Consider the following 17,438-nt stretch of genomic DNA (forward strand, 5'->3'; position numbering starts at 1 on the left):
TTTGTTACTTTACAAACAAAACCAGACACACCAACATTATACCAACTTCTGTTTTATGGTGGGAGGAGTCAGAGCAAGGTTCAAGTATATCTAGTACTTGATAGTAATGCAATGGACATTTTATAATCATTAATACAGATAAGGACACAAAGGATGTGAAACAAAAAATTACAAAAAACAAAAGAATATTAAAGGAAGAAGGTGATAGTTTATAGTGAAAAAGCAAGCAAATAAAAATATAAACTAAGCCCATGGCTTGGATTCTCATATTTGATAATGCATATAGTAGAGTTTAAATACAAGTGATGATGCACTTGTAATGCTAATGACTTTTTAATAAATGTGTTCAACCTTGCAAAAATGAATGAATGAGTGGAAAATGAATGCACTACACAGAGGAACCAGCAAAGAAAATGGGTGGGGGAAGAGAGAACAATGAAAGGGTTAGGTAGAAAGACTGAAAAATCTCAAGGAATCTTAACTCCTGGGATGGGATAAACCAATCTCAATTTACTGCTTTAAACATTGCCACCATGAGGCTATGAGGGGAAAGCCAAAATAATTATTTGAAGGTAGTACTAACTATAAGATAAATTACAGGGTTTTTTTCTTCCTTTAAAAAATGAAAAAATAAATGTGGGTCATGTGGGAAGCCCACTTTGTGGGATGCTTACTTTGATGTAAGCATCAAAATAATGTTAAATTCCAACAGTACTCTTTATTCAGTACTCAGAGTGCTTTAAAATCTATATAATTTTAATATACTTGAATGAATAATAGTTCTAGGACAGAAATCTCCCACTTGTCCTTGGTTTTCTTATTCTGTTTGAAGACTGGGAGAACAAGGTGCCAGGGCTATAGCATTTTCTTGCCCAAAGAAGGAAAATGGCAAGAACCCCCAACACTGGTATCTTCAAGGGACTCAACAGTGGAAGGGAAAAGGGGGAGAATGTACCAAGGAATCCTGGAGTCGATTCTGAGACTTCAGTAGGATGGAGGACAGTCCAGAGCATCAGGCTTCTCTAAGCACTTCTCATCCTCCCCAGATGAACTGAATTTAGCCACTTCTACCACAAGTACCCATTTAGGAGGCAGCGCTTTATTTCAGAAGCAGCGCAAGTGAGAAATAAAACGTGCTCAGAATGAATTTAATTTAGCATGAGATAGTCTATCTGTATGGTACAATAGAAAGAATACTGGTTTGAGTTACAGAGACCTAAATTTTAAGCTAAACTTTATTGTTGTTCATGGTCTATAAAACCTTGGGAAAGACTCTAAATCTATTTGATCTCGGTATTAAGACCAAACTGATCATATAATTTCTCGTTCAAACAAGGATACTTTTGAGAGTAAAAGGAAGTATTATTAAAATTCTTCCAGGACAAGAGGCAAAAGCTTAGAACTGTCGGGGGCCTACTCAGCATTACATAGATATGAAGTAGTAGTAAATTTATTCTCACGTGTGCTAAAACCCTGCTCCCTGCTTATAATCAATTGTTCTTGATTTAATTTGCTCTCAACAATAAGTCCTATCCTATAAAAGCTTAGGAAAAGTGAGAGGCCAATTTTGATGGTATTTTATACCACCTTTCTCCACCTTGAGGAAAAGTCATTTAACAAGTAAGCTTTCGAGAGCCACCTGAAATGGAGGAATGGGTGGGGAGACTATGTGGAAGAAGCATGGAGAAACAGAGTCCAGATGGAGCTGAAAGGAGAGAGGACAGGAAAAGGACACAAGCAGAAAGAGAGTACAGAAAAACTGGCAGAAGTAAATATGCTTGAGAGTAAATTCGTAAGTAAAGCCAAGGTAGCTGCAACATTTTCCTGTCACTCACCTAAAACTGTGAGACCGGTGACCCCAATATTCCTGCCCCCTCTATCTGGAAGGTTGTTAACCAAACACTGGTAGGTGCCTGTATCTGATAGCTGGGTGTTGTTAATGAAGATAGAGACATTGGTGGCTGGCATGGTGCCTGTAAATCCTACCCTACCATGGAACCGGGGGGCACCATCAAACATCTGTCCACTTTGATACAGAATGACCTGCAAAGGAAAGCGAAAGAAATAAATTGGCCACTGCATCTCCTTCTAGACACGTAACAATAACTATCTAGTAAACAGCAGACTATACCAAACATTGGAAAATTATATTTCTAATATTAGAGCTGTCACCAACTTTTTTTTTTTTTTTGCAGTTCGCAGGCCTCTCACTGTTGTGGCCTCTCCTGTTGCGGAGAACAGGCTCCGGACGCGCAGGCTCAGCGGCCATGGCTCATGGGCCCAGCCGCTCCACGGCATGTGGGATCTTCCCATACCGGGGCACAAACCCGTGTCCCCTGCATCGGCAGGCAGACTCTCAACCACTGTGCCACCAGGGAAGCCCCACCAACTTTTTTTTTAAATTATTTGTTGGGCTTTCTTTTTTCTTTCTCATTTTCTTTTCTTTTCTTTTCTTTTATTAACATCTCTATTGGGTATAATTGCTTTACAACGTTCTGTTAGTTTCTGCTGCATAACAAAGTGAATCAGCTATATGTATACATATATACCCATATCCCCTCCCTCCCACCCTCCCTATCCCACCCCTCTAGGTCACCAACTTTGTACTACAGCACCTATCTGTAGATATCAGGGATTCTAAATTCTTACATACCAAACTGGAATAACATCGTATCCTTACCTAACTCAACAGAATAGAGAAAGTGCATTTTATGATACCTTACTATTAGTTCATAGATACTTTTACCAGTGCAAAAATTAATTCCAGAAAAAATGTTAAAAAAAATTAACACTGCCATTCTCATGCTTACTAGGTCACAAAATGATAGCTCACAGTTATAGATTGAATATAAGTGAACGCCATGAAAGGGAAGAAGAGTTATGAGTCCATGATTGCTTACCTATGTCAATTTCCTTACCAAAGTTAACTCTTCATGGGAGAGGACTCAGAATGGTACTGCAAAAAGCCCTTTGGGCTGACAGTGAGGTACCTGGTTTTATCTTAGCTCTACCTTAAATGTCTGGCAGATTGTGGTCAAGTCTTTTCTTGCCTCTATCACTGACTCTTAAAATGATGAAGCTGAACAAAATGATCTCAAAGGCTCAGTCTAATTATTAAAGTTCCATGGATTAAGGAAATAGAAGAGGTTACTATTAAATATATCAATTTAAATTTCCTATCAGAAAACTTAGCTTATCAAATATTTTTAGGTAGTGAAAAGCTTACTGAAGCCGAAAAGCTTCATAACAGAAATACGTTAATTTTGGGAATGAAGGTATAGTCATGTTCACAATTCACTAATTTTCCGAGGATTATTTTCTGCAGTGGGTATCGCATATTATGGGATCTTTTACCTATAACTGATACACCTTATTAGATAGTAGCTTCTATTTTCATGTACCCTAATTTATTTGAGAATCTTGGAAGAGATCTAGCGTGCCTGGCTTTGTTTATTTTAAAATACTTGTGCAATTAACCAAAAAAATCAAGTACTACTACCTAATGTTACTTCCTTAATATTATCACTATATTTATTTATTTTTAATTAATTTATTTTTGGCTGCATTGGGTCTTCATTGCTGTGCGTGGGCTTTCTCTAGTTGTGGCGAACGGGGGCTACTCTTTGTTGTGGTGCATGGGCTTCTCATTGCGGTGGCTTCTCTTGTTGCGGAGCATGGGCTCTAGGCGCGCAGGCTTCAGTAGTTGTGGCTCGTGGGCTCTAGAGTGCAGGCTCAGTAGTTGTGGTACACGGGCTTCTCAATGTGGTGGCTTCTCTTGTTGCAGAGCGTGGGCTCTAGGCACATGGGCTTCAGTAGTTGTGGCACGTAGGCTCAGTAGTTGTGGCGCACGGGCTTAGCGCCTCCGCGGCAGGTGGGATCTTCCCAGACCAGGGCTTGAACCCTGGCAGGCAGATTCTTAACCACTGTGCCACCAGGGAAGCCCTATCACTATCTTTAAAAAGTAGTCTCTCATCCACCTATGTTAGTACTAGTCCCTCCCTGTCAAAATATACTTTGCTTTTTCTGTCTTAGTATTTCCTGTCAGCAATGTGTTTTGATGAAATTCCAGGTTCCTACATAAAATCCTCGGAAGGATCCCCTTGACATCTCTTAATTAAAAAAAAAAATCTTTTACAAAGAGGATAGCTTCTTCTGATAGTTGACTAATAAAACAGCTTAGGTTCAGTGGAAGTATCACCTTATTCTAGAAATCAAATATGTACTCAAGATGCTTTCCTACCCACCTCTTGTGAAAAGATTAAAATTTCAGAGGTAGCACAGGATGGGACAGAAGTACCTGCTCAGGCTGGTTCGCATTGGAGAGAGGAATGACCATCCAAATGACATTGAGGTTAATGAGGGCAGCGCTGGTAGTGAAAGTACAGGGCAGGACTGCTGTCTGACCCCGGGCCACTTGGACACTCCCAGGGCTCTCGGAGACTTCCAGGGAAGCTGCAACACCTACAGAAGGAGGAACAAAGAGGTTATGTGATAGACCAAATCTCTTCATAAAAGGTCTGTGTGTTTTATATTATCAGTTATGTAAACAGACTGATATAACAGTCTTACTAAACATCTACTGACCACTCACTGAGTCAAAATAATAAAAATTTTTCAACCTTTTACCTCTTAGAAACTATAAAGGAAAAATATTAGAAGACACATTCTATTTTGTAAGACGGTATCTGATATTTGCCAGATTCAAATACAGATTGGGAGAATTCAACTGACAGGGTCTAAGCAAAGCTTTAACAGTGATGAGGGATAACAAATAAACTGAAAGTATTTTAAAGAATCATTACACAATAGCACACTGTAAAATTAAATGCTTATATATAAATCCAACAAAATATGCTCAGGATGTATATCCTGAAAACTATAAAATGCTGATGAAAGAAATCAAATAAGACTAAATAAATGGATATGCAATGTTCATGGGTTGGAAGAATCAACACTCTTAAGATGCCAATCCTCTCCAAATAGATCTACGATGGAGAGCAATGCCAATCAAAATCGTAGCGTGCTTTTTGCAGATACTGACAAGCTAATTCTAAAACACATGACAAGGCAAAGAACTAGAATAGCCAAAAGAATATTGAAAAACAGGAACAAATTTGGAGACGACGTTACACTATCTGATTTCAAAATTTGCTATAAATTAGCTATAGCAATCGAGACAGTGTAATACTAGCATAAGGACAGAGCATCAGACAAATGGCACAGGCTTGATCGTTCTGAAATAAACCTTATTTATTTATGATCAAATGCTTTTCAACAAAGGTACAAGACAATTAAATGAGGGAAAAACAGTTTTTTCAAAAAATGATTCTGGAACAATTCAATATTAATATGCAAAAAATTTAACTCAGACCCTTACCTCAAAGCATATACAAAAATCGACTCAAAATGTATCATAGACCTAAATGTAAGAGCTAAAACTATTAAACTTCTAGAAATAAACATAGAAGAAAACCTTTGCGGCCTTGGATTAGTCAAAGTGGTCTTAGTTATGTCACCAGGACCATAAACTGTAAAAGAAAACAATTAAGAAACTGGACTTGATTAAAATTTTTAAAAACTTCTGTGATTCAAAAGACTTAATTAAAAAAAATAAAAAGCTAAGGTATAGACTGGGAAAAATATTTTTAATTTACATATCTGATAAAGGACTTGTATACAGAATATATAAATAACGATTATAGCTCAATAATAAAAAGACAAGCAACCTAATATTAAATGGGCAAAACATCTGAGTGTGTATTTCAACAAAGGTTAATAACAAGCACATGGAAAGCTGCTCAACATTATTATTCACTATGAAACTGCATATTAAAACCACAATAAGGTATCATCACACATCCAGTGGAACGGTTATAATCAAGACAAAACCACGTGCTGAACAAAGATGTAGAGAAACTGGAATCCTCATTCACTGCTGGTGGAAATGTAAAACTGTACAGTCACTTCGGAAAACAGCTTCAGTTTCTTAAAAAGTTTAACACAGACGTGGAACAAACTTACCATATAACCCAGAAATGCCATTCCTAGGAATCTACCCAAGTAAAATGAAAATATATGCCCACACAAAGACCATGAATGCTTATAACAGCATTATTGATATCATACCTCCAAATGGAAATAATACAAATATCCATCAGCTGATGAATGGATAAACAAAATGTGGTATATCCACGCAATGAAATACTATTCAGAAATAAAAAGCAACAAGCTACTGATAAATATTACAACATAGATGAGCCTCTCAAAAACATTTTGCTAAGTGAAAGAAGGCAGATTCAAAAGTCTACATACTGTATTATTCCATTTATATGAAACGTCCAGAAAAGGCAAATCTATAGAGACAGGAAGCAAATCAGTGGCTGCATGGGGTAAGAGAGAAGGGAAAAGGGATTGATGCAAATAGGTTCAATGGAACTTTCTAGGGCAATGGAAAACTTCTAAAACTGTATTGCTTTGATAGTTGTATAAATTTACTAAAAATAATTGAATTCTATACTTTTTTATAAATAAATTTATTTATTTTTGGCTGTGTTGGGTGTCCGTTGCTGCACGCGGGCTTTTCTCTTGTTGCGGCGAGCAGGGGCTACTCTTCGTTGCGGTGTGCAGACTTCTCATTGCAGTGGCTTCTCATGTTGCGGAGCACGGGCTCTAGGCATGTGGGCTTCAGTAGTTGTGGCTCGCAGGCTCGAGAACACAGGCTCAGTAGTTGTGGCACACGAGCTTAGCTGCTCCACGGCATGTGGGATCTTCCCAGACGAGGGCTCGAACCCGTGTCCCCTGCATTGACAGGCGGATTCTTAACCACTGCGCCACCAGGGAAGCCTGAATTTTATACTTTAAATGGATGAGTCCTTTGGAATGTAAATTATACCTCAGTATTGCTATTAAAATTCAAAAAAAAGAAAACAGTAACTTACCAGAGCTAACTCCTGACAAGTCAAAATCAACTGTAATCTTTTCTGAAAAGAATGCCTGCCCCCCTGGGACTATAGTACAATATGGGAATAACAGGAGATTAAAATAGGTCAGAGGGATCCAATAAAGAAGCTATTCTAACTATGAAAAATACACTGTCCATGGCAGTAACTCAAACTGTTTTATTTTGAAGTGATATTACCTCAGTTCGCCCAAAAAAGTAACACAATAACATACTGTTATGATTACAATTTGTTTAAAAAATAAACATACATAACACCTTCCTTCCATAAAACTTTGTGTTCTTCACATATAGTCCAATGACGCTCTTAGGAGTTAACTTTACAGGATAAAATGTTTCATAAAATGAGCCATCTGTGGTAGAATATAAAGCACTTGATAACATCAGGAAAAGTCTCTAAGTTAAATAACATTAGGGAAAGTCTCTAAGTTTTAAAAAGGAAAGTTGAATGAACCTCAGGTGCTAAGAGGCAGAAAGTGGAGGTTACTTGAGCATGGAACAGGCAATGGCAGGAACAAGTCACCTCATGGGTAGAAGTGGGTTAACGGAGGATATATGTTATGATCATTATGGTAAATGCAATGGAGATTTTTAAAAGTAAGTGTGGAAACCAAACTGGCAAAAAACCTCCATCACTTCATTCTTCAGATAATACTCCAAGGAAGAAGTGTAGGGAATACGCCACCCCTTAAACTAACTATACAGGATAACATACGCCCCCCGCCCTCAATTTACTAATTTTAAGCTGAACTCACACAATCTTTGATACAAATTTTAAAAAGAAAAAAAGGGCAGTATAGACTATTAATGAAAGATAAAGATGTAGATGGGAAAACTACCAAAATACGATAGTATTCCAGTAAAGGAAGAGTAGATTCACAGGATCGGGGTGGGAGCTGAGGGAAACAGAGCAGATCTGCTGGCAGAAGGCGGGCCCCCAGGGTGGCAGAAGCTGGGAAAGACTGACTTTATTTATCTCACATTTTTACATAAGGTTAACCCTGAAATCTCAAGCATTGAGATAGGTGCAGAATAAATACTCTAGATAAGCTGCTTTCAGAACTTGTAAAAGTATGGGTTTGAAGCTGGATAGGTCTAGTTTGAAATCTGGCTCTTTCATCTCCTTAACTGTGTGGCCTCACTTATTCTCTGATTCCATTGCCTCACCTGTAAAATAGGGCTAACACCATCATCACATCGTTAGAAGGGTATGATGAGGGCAATACCAGATGCTGACGGCTGACAGTGACCATTACCACACCGCTATTGCTTGCTGACATTTAGGGCACACTGACCACATAGCGAGTCCACATGAAGCACTATATGTAAACATATACATGTACATACACGTATACACACATAAACTCATTTAATACTATAAAGTATCTTATACCTCATATATAATTTCTTATCCATAAGAAATTTAGGCCCAGAGAGACTAAAAACCAGCTATAGGTCACACAGCTCAAGGAAATGGTAAGCTCTGGATTCAAATCCAGACAGTTTATCTACAGAGAACATATACTTAAAGACCACACATAACACACAGAAATCAGTCCATAAATGTTTGTTTTTATCATCACTACTATATTATACAATCACCAAATTTTAAGTTAGTATGGACTCTTTCATAAAGCCATCAGATAAAAACTCCCTCAACTTCCTGCTTCCAAGTCAGCTTTGATCTGCCTTACCCTCTTCTTCCTCTCTCCCCTTAGATTAGAGAAGTTCATCTAAGGCCAGCCTCTCAGGTGAGCATAATTTATATTTCATCCTCTTGGCCTCCTCAGTAACCTTATCATAGACTGTCCCCTCTCTTGTAGCCTCAGCCTCTTGCTCTGCACTGGAGACTTCCTGACAGCATTTAAACATACTCAAGTATTTCCACTTAGAACAAAATTCCTCCTTCCCTCCACCCCACAGTTCCCTCCAGGGACTGCCCTCTCTCCAGACTCTTCTACATTTAGTCTTCAATCCACTCCTGCCACCATTACTTCTTAACATAGTTCTCCCTAGGTTTCCCAGAGACCTTCTGATGGCTCCGTGACTCTTGAATTCATTCTTGGACTCTCAGTAGCATCTAGCAGTGATGACCATTCCCCTCTCCTTCTTGAAACACAGCTTTCCCTTAGCTTCAGTGATGTAATTTACTTCTGGTTTTCCTTCCATATCTCTGGATACTTCTCAATCTCTTCTGCTGTTTCTCCCTTCTCTACCCAGCTATTAAATGTTGGCATTCCTCAATCGGCTGCCTTTTCTTTCTTTTATCTTTCTTTTGCGGTACGCGGACCTCTCACTGTTGTGGCCTCTCCCGTTGCGGAGCACAGGCTCCGGACGGACGCGCAGGCTCAGCGGCCATGGCTCACGGGCGCAGCCGCTCCGCGGCATGTGGGATCCTCCCGGACTGGGGCACGAACCCGTGTCCCCTGCATCGGCAGGCTCTCAACCACTGTGCCACCAGGGAAGCCCCCGGCTGCCCTTTCTTATTTTAAACTCTCTCCCTGCAGACTCTCATTCACTATCATGGGTTCATTTCTCATATACAAGCCAATGGCTTCCAAATTTAACTAACCCAAAGCTCTCCTCTTATATACAATTGCCTCCTAGACATCTCCACACAGAAATCTCAAAGATACCTCAAGTCAACTCATCCAAGATCAGACTCTTGATCTTCCCCACCATGCCTGCATCCCCTGTATATCTGGCTCCTTTTTAGAGTTCCCTGTGCTAGCAAATGGCTCAACTAGCCATCAAGTTGGACAAGTCAGAAATTTCGAAATCTTTCTTGATTCCTTCTACTCTCTCATCATCTCCCAAACCCAGTCCACGATCAAATCTGATCCATTTTACCAATAAAATTTCTCTTGACTACTTCCATCACAGCCTTTGCTCTGTCCTCTGTCTTTCCTCTGACCTCCTCTGTTCCACACCCAATCTTTTACTTAATATATTACCTCCTACTCATTCTTCATATTAGCTCAAGTGCTACCTTCTCACAGATAAGCATTTCCTGACCCCTCAGCCTAGGTCAGGGTCTCATAAAGCAGTGTTCCTGTTATTCTGAACACTATTCAAACTTGTAATCATACTTTCATCAGTGTGATTATTTAAGATAACATCCTTGGAATACTGTGAGGTACATTAACTCCAGAGTAATTCCATTACTGTAAGCACACAATAAGAACTCAATAAATATATATTGTTTAATTGATCTAATTCAATTTGCACACGAAGATACTAGGGTCCAAAGAGATAGCCTTGCCAAAGGTCTTAAGATTAGGACCTATTTCTTCTGACTTCTGATAGAGTATATTTTCTACTATTCCAAACTCCTCCACAGACCATAACTCTGAAAACAAATGATAGGATTACTTGTAGTATGATTAAGGCGAAGAGATACTTCTTTACCAACAGAACCAACACTGAGCAATAAAAACTCAATTTATTTGTAAATATATCTGCTCTACTCTGTCTCATGTATACAGAACTTAATATAAAAAGTCTACTTTGCTCTTTAGCTATCAGAATTCTCTATGAAAGACAATTTTAAAAGTCAACCAACACCTTAAAATGTCAGATATAAGATATGAGATATCAAAGCAAGTTTTTTTAAAAGCTATTTTTTATTAGTTATCTATTTTATACATATTTGTGCATATATGTCAATCCCAATCTCCCAATTCACCCCACCACTATCACCACCATCTCCAGCTTTCTCCCCTTGGTGTCCATACATTGGTTCTCTACATCTATGTCTCTATTTCTGCCTTGCAAACCAGTTCATCTGTACCATTTTTCTAGATTCCACATATATGCGTTAAAATGCAATATTTGTTTTTCTATTTCTGACTTACTTCACTCTGTATGACAGTCTCTAGGTCCATCCATGTCTCTACAAATGACCCAGTTTCGTTCCTTTTTATGGCTGAGTAATATTACATTGTATATATGTACCACAACTTCTTTAACAATTCGTCTGCCGATGGGCATTTAGGTTGCTTCCATGACCTGGCTATTGTAAACAGTGCTGCAATAAACATTGGGGTACATGTGTCTTTTTGAATTATGGTTTTCTCTGGGCATATGCCCAGTAGTGGGATTGCTGGGTCATATGGTAATTCTATCTTTAGTTTTTTAAGGAATGTCCATACTGTTCTCCATAGTGGCTGTATCAATTTACATTCCCACCAACAGTGCAAGAGGGTTCCCTTTTCTCCACACCCTCTCCAGCATTTGTTGTTTGTAGATTTTCTGATGATGCCTATTCAAAGCGAGTTGTTTTTTTTAACATCTTTATTGGAGTATAATTGCTTTACAATGGTGTGTTACCTTCTGCTTTATAACAAAGTGAATCAGTTATACATATACATTGGTCCCCATACCTCTACCCTCTTGCATCTCCCTCCCTCCCACCCTCCCTATCCCACCCCTTTAGGTGGTCACAAAGCACCGAGCTGATCTCCCTGTGCTATGCGGGGGCTTCCCACTAGCTATCGATTTTACGTTTGGTAGTGTATATATGTCCATGCCACTCTCTCACTTTGTCGCAGCTTACCCTTCCCCCTCCCCGTGTCCTCAAGTCCACTCTCTAGTAGGTCTGCATCTTTATTCCCGTCTTGCCCCTAGGTTCTTCATGACCATTTTTCTTTTTTTAGATTCCATATATATGTGTTAGCATACGGTATTTGTTTTTCTCTTTCTGACTTACTTCACTCTGTATGACAGTCTCTAGGTCCATCCACCTTACTACAAATAACTCAGTTTTGTTCCTCTTTATGGCTGAGTAATATTCCATTGTATATATGTGCCACATCTTCTTTATCCATTCATCTGTTGATGGACACTTTGGTTGCTTCCATGTCCTGGCTATTGTAAATACAGCTGCAATGAACATTTTGGTACATGACTCTTTTTGAATTATGGTTTTCTCAGGGTATATGCCCAGTAGTGGGATTGCTGGGTCATATGGTAGTTCTATTTTTAGTTTTTCAAGGAATGTCCATACTGTTCTCCATAGTGGCTGTATCAATTTACATTCCCACCAACAGTGCAAGAGGGTTCCCTTTTCTCCACACCCTCTCCAGCATTTGTTGTTTGTAGATTTTCTGATGATGCCCATTCAAAGCGAGTTTTAAGATCAACTACCCTGAAGGATTTGTACAAAGACAGATGAAAACTGGCTATATAACTTTTAGGACTATACAGAGAATAAATGGGTCAGGCATGAATGTCTGGAAACAGATTTTGTGGAGAGCTGTGGTGTGCTATAAGTTCCATTCCATTCCCACCCAGGAAAAGGGGCTACTTTCCCTGAATATGTCAGGGCAAAGGGCATCTGAGTGGATCACATGTGGGTTCCCTTAGATTCTGTCCCAGAGGGCTGTCTAATGAGCCTTCCAGGAGAAAGAAGCTGGAGGCAGACCTCTGGACTAGAGGGTGGGTCACTGGCATTCTGAGAACTACACATATATTTCTGTGTATAAATTGAGATTTTCTTGCTTTGCTTTATTTTTAACCTAAGAATGATCAGAAAAGTTGTGTAACCTGCTTAAATTTTCATCTAGAAAAAGAAAAACTGGATCTTGAATAAATTTTAAAAGATGTGGAAGACAAAAAGTTGCTTTGTGATTGTGTCTCAGGATTCCTATTTAAAATACGGATTCAACTGAATATAATTGAGAATTTCTTAGAAAGAGTAAGAAGGAAGGAAATGGGTGTGCTTCACATTTTAAATGCTTCTTTTTTTTCTATTTTATTTAAAAAAAAACCCTAAAAACCCTATTTTCTGTTAGAGTATATTTCCATGTTTGAAATTCTGGGCAGGAATTTAAACTTTAATGCTAAATACTAAATTAAAAATTCATTTAAAATATCTTACAATTTGCAATATTTACATGTAAAATGCATAATTTAACAGTTGAATTGGCAGCATTTTGCAGACTTGAATCTTTTCTTAGTACGTTCACCCAAGAAAAATTAAGTCAACTCATGAATTCTGAATGACTCCTAGCAATTAAACAAGAAAGACATAAAGCACATGGCCCTATTTCCTCCCAGGAGTTGAAACCGTAAATAACAGTTGTGTATACTCTTTCTTTAGACCTCTATTTCTCAAGATTTAAAGCAAGAAGAAATTCACATTTTCTCAGACCAAGAGGTACATGTTAGAGGAAAAAAAGCTGGCAGCAAAGAATCCTTAGAAGTCTGAAGAGGAATCATCCACACTGCATAGCCAAGAGAAGAGACAAAGGACGTTTTACAGTGATTGGCTAGACTCAAAGGACACAAGCCCTCCCCCTACAAATCCAACAGAGCCAGAACACCTGAAGTTCAGAAGCAGAACTGGCACAAAAATCTAACTGAGATGTTGAAATAGAGTGTTTGCTGATATCTATGGAGCATGTGCTCATGTTTCAGGATCAGCCCAACTGCCAGAGCACTTCCCTCCAGGAATATGGTCAGCAAAGCATCAACAGGATCTTATGGCATTTTGGAGGACCTATGCTGTCCTTCTGCTCCAAATGTTAATATCAGTGGTCACATAATGCCTATTGGCTTGTATGATTCCCATATGATTTCATAAGTGCTGTTTCGTGCATATAAAAATTATAACATCCATCTAACCTGTTCAAATTAAGTTTTATAGATCCATCAGACTGAAATAAATTTCAAAAAAACAAAAATTCTATGCTATACTTGTTTTCTGAAGGAAATTATGGAATAACACAAGTCTCTAACATTGCAGTGATTTTTATTTTTTTTAAGTTTTAAATATTTTATTTATTTATTTTAACATCTTTATTGGAGTATAATTGCTTTACAATGGTGTGTTAGTTTCTGCTTTATAACAAAGTGAATCAGCTATACATATACATATATCCCCATATCTCTTCCCTCTTGCGTCTCCCTCCTACCCTCCCTATCCCACCCCTCTAAGTAGTTACAAAACACGGAGCTGATCTCCCTGTGCCATGCAGCTGCTTCCCACTAGCTATTTATTTTACTGTAGTGATTTTTAAGGAAATCACTTTCTCTTCATATTTTAAGCAAATTTTAATCAGATGAAATTATCTTTACAATTGTTATTATTATATAATTTTAACTGCCATTTTAACTAAAAAACAATGTTTGTGTTAACTAACATTAAATTAGGCTTTGGCCATCAACACAGCACTAAACTAAATGAAGAGTAAATATCTGGTTAATTTGATCAGTGTAGACGGCTTTATTATGCACTGGTCATCGACATTAATCAATTTACAGAACCACTGCCAAGTCTCTGTAAACAATATGCATACTTTATTGTTGGTATACAAAGGCAGGTTACCATAAAATTACACATCCTCACCTTCTGACTGGAGCACTGTAGCCCCATACATGTGCCACGGTATCACAGTATTGTATTTCCATGGTATTATGGTGCCCCTTTAAACGCCACTGCACTGCCTTCTCACTGGCTCCTCCTCTTCAGCCACAAACATTCCTCAGGAAGCATGCCAAGGGCAAACAGCACGCCAGGGGACCCAGGTATAGGAATGATTTCCTCAAGTATAGTTCCAAAGAGCAGGCCCAGAGATGAGACAGAGGTCCAGAGGGAGGCCAAGGCCTTGTACTGAACCAATGCTCACACTCTACATTAGCATGCCCCTTTGTCACTTTTCAAGTGATCAAAAGTATATACATCTGCCTACTCGGCCCCTTCGTGCCATGGCATATCTATTATATAGGAGACTTCTACTCAGCAATAATTCCTAACACTCCATGTGATCTTGATCAGAATCTTCTACAGCAAGTCTCCCATTATTATCACCCTCCCCTAATTTTACATCTGACTTAGGACATAGTTGTTCTATTCCATTTAGGAATTCCCTTACAGGGCTGACTACAGTCTGGCAAGGTTACAGAAGATCTACATACATATTTTGTTTGGCCTATATTATATGACCCACTCAGAGTTTTTAAGTACTTCGAATTACTTACAATTAAATAATAAAAAACTCTAGATTACCAACTTATCTTAAAAAACTGTAAGAGTAATAGTGGGCCTGAATTTCTCATGGCAATTAATTAGTGCTGCCCCTTCACACAAATTTTGAGCTCTTCACATTGCCACAATCCTCACCACTCCCTATTATCTACAATATACCACTTTTCTCAGTCAGGATCCCTGCCTGACTCCGATGAACATCTGTGTTTGCAAATCCTTTTGTAAAAATGAGTAATGTGATTATAATTAGCTGTCTAAAGAAGCAAGCCACAAAAGCAGATGCAAGATTTGAAGTGTTATGATGAACATGATAATATGATGGCTACCACAGCCAAAATTCCCCTCAGGTAAAGCAGAATGAAGCAATTCCTTACATAGGTCACCATGGTTTTAACACAGGATCTCATTCACATCCTGGCTACAAGTGATTGTATACCAGAAATCAGCACCTGACCAAATCAGTCACATATAGACCAGACAGTTGTTTATGAAATAGCTGTCATAAGATCCTTGTCAAAAGATGTACCAAACACAACGGTGCCTGGTAACTCCAATAGGACTTTCCTTCTTGTTGGAGAGTCTGAAAGAAGCAGCATGTGAAGAAAGAACTAAATCACCAAAATAGGAATAAAGAGGGACATTAAATAATGATAAAGGGGTCAATTCATCAAGAACATAATAGTCATGTGTATGCATCTAACAACAGAGCTTCAGAGTACATGAAGCAAAAACTGATAGAACTGAAAGGATAAAAAGAAAAAAATCTCAATCACAGAGAGTGGAACACTTTTCTGTCATTGACAATTACATAAAGCAAATATATAAAAATCAATAAATAAGAAAAAATCAGTGAAAATACAGAAGACCTACACAACACTACAAATGAACTTAACATAACTGAGATTTTTTAGGACACTCTACCCAACATCATGGAATACACATTATTTTCAAATGCACATGGAACATTCACCAAGATAGACCATATTCTGAGCTACAAAATAAACTTTAACCAATTTAAAGTCATTAAAATCACACACGGATGTGAATTAAATTAGAACTCAACAGAAAGAAATATAGAAAATCATCAAATATTTAAAAAAATTAACTTCTAAATAATTCACAGGTCAAAGGCCAAATTACAAGGAAAATCAGAAAATTTTTTGAATTGCATAAAAATGAAAATACAACACATCAAAATTTAAGGCAAGCAACCAAGCACTACTCTGAGGAAAATTAATAGCATCTAAATGCTCACAGTATGAAAGAAGAAGGTTTATAGTCAAAAACTTAAACACCCACCTTAGGAAACTAGGAAAAGAAAATTACATCAAAAGTAAGTCAAGGGCTTCCCTGGTGGCGCAGTGGTTGACAGTCCGCCTGCCGATGCAGGGAACACAGGTTTGTGCCCCAGTCCGGGAAGATCCCACATGCCGCGGAGCGGCTGGGCCTGTGAGCCATGGCCACTGAGCCTGCGCGTCCAGAGCCTGTGCTCCACAACGGGAGAGGCCACAACAGTGAGAGGCCCGCATACCACAAAAGAAAAAAAAAAAAAAAAAGTAAGTCAAAAGAGAAAAGTATAAAAATAACAGTAGAATTCAATGAAAATGAAGACAGGAAAATTATTAATGGAGTAAATCACTGAAACCAAAAGCTGGTTCTCTGAGAAGTCAATAATTGATAAATCTCTAACCAGACTTATCAAGAAAATAAAAGACATAAATTACCATTATGAAGGAAAGGACATAACTACAGATCCCAGAGACATTAAAAGAATAATAAAGGGATATTATAAATAACTTTATGCTAGTATCTTGGAAACAGATGAAATGAACAAATCCCTTGAAAGACACAAACTACCAAAGCTCTCTGTAAAAGATATAACCTGACTAGCCCTATGCTCATTTTTTAAAAAATGAATTAATTTGCATTTAAGAATTCTCCCACCGAGATAACACCAGGTCCAAATGGCTTCAACTGTGAACTGTGCCAAACAATTAATGAAAAAATAATGACAATTCCATATATAAATTCTTCCAGAAAAAAAAGGGAACACTCCCCAACTCATTTTATGAGGCTTACATTACCCTGATACCAAAATCCAACAAAGACAATACAAGCAAAGAAAATTACTGACTAACATCCCTTCTAAATATAGGCATAATAGCCCTTAACAAAATATTAGCAAATTGAATCCAGCAATATATAGAAAAATAATTAATAATGACAAAAGTGACGTTTACCCTTTTAAATGCAAGGTTCACTCAGTATTTGAAATCAATATAATTTACCAAGCCAATATACTAAAAAAAATACACACACACACACACACACACACACTTTTCAATGGGTACCGAAAAAGTGACAAAAATCAGTGTCTGTTTATCATAAAAACTCTCTTCAAACAAGGAAGAGTAGGAAACTTCCACAAATGGATAACAAGCATCTACAAAAAAATAGAGAGCTAACATTATATTTAATGATAATAGACAACTT

General features: G+C 38.0%; 1 protein-coding gene across 2 annotated transcripts in view; it reads right to left on the minus strand.

The window, feature by feature from the left end:
- Window positions 1-17,438, minus strand: part of IGSF11 (immunoglobulin superfamily member 11) — a 141,452-nt gene that overhangs the window by 29,226 nt on the left and 94,788 nt on the right. For both annotated transcript variants that reach the window (XM_029215092.1, XM_029215091.1), the window contains exons 2-3: window positions 4,298-4,461; window positions 1,836-2,043 (exon numbers count right to left, since the gene is read on the minus strand). In XM_029215092.1, coding sequence (XP_029070925.1) covers window positions 1,836-2,043; window positions 4,298-4,461 — 372 coding nt within the window. The remainder of the gene's footprint in view (window positions 1-1,835; window positions 2,044-4,297; window positions 4,462-17,438) is intronic.

Source organism: Monodon monoceros, unplaced genomic scaffold (assembly GCF_005190385.1).
Source record: "Monodon monoceros isolate NGI ecotype Baffin Bay Population unplaced genomic scaffold, NGI_Narwhal_1 Super_Scaffold_11, whole genome shotgun sequence".
NCBI lineage: Eukaryota > Metazoa > Chordata > Mammalia > Artiodactyla > Monodontidae > Monodon > Monodon monoceros.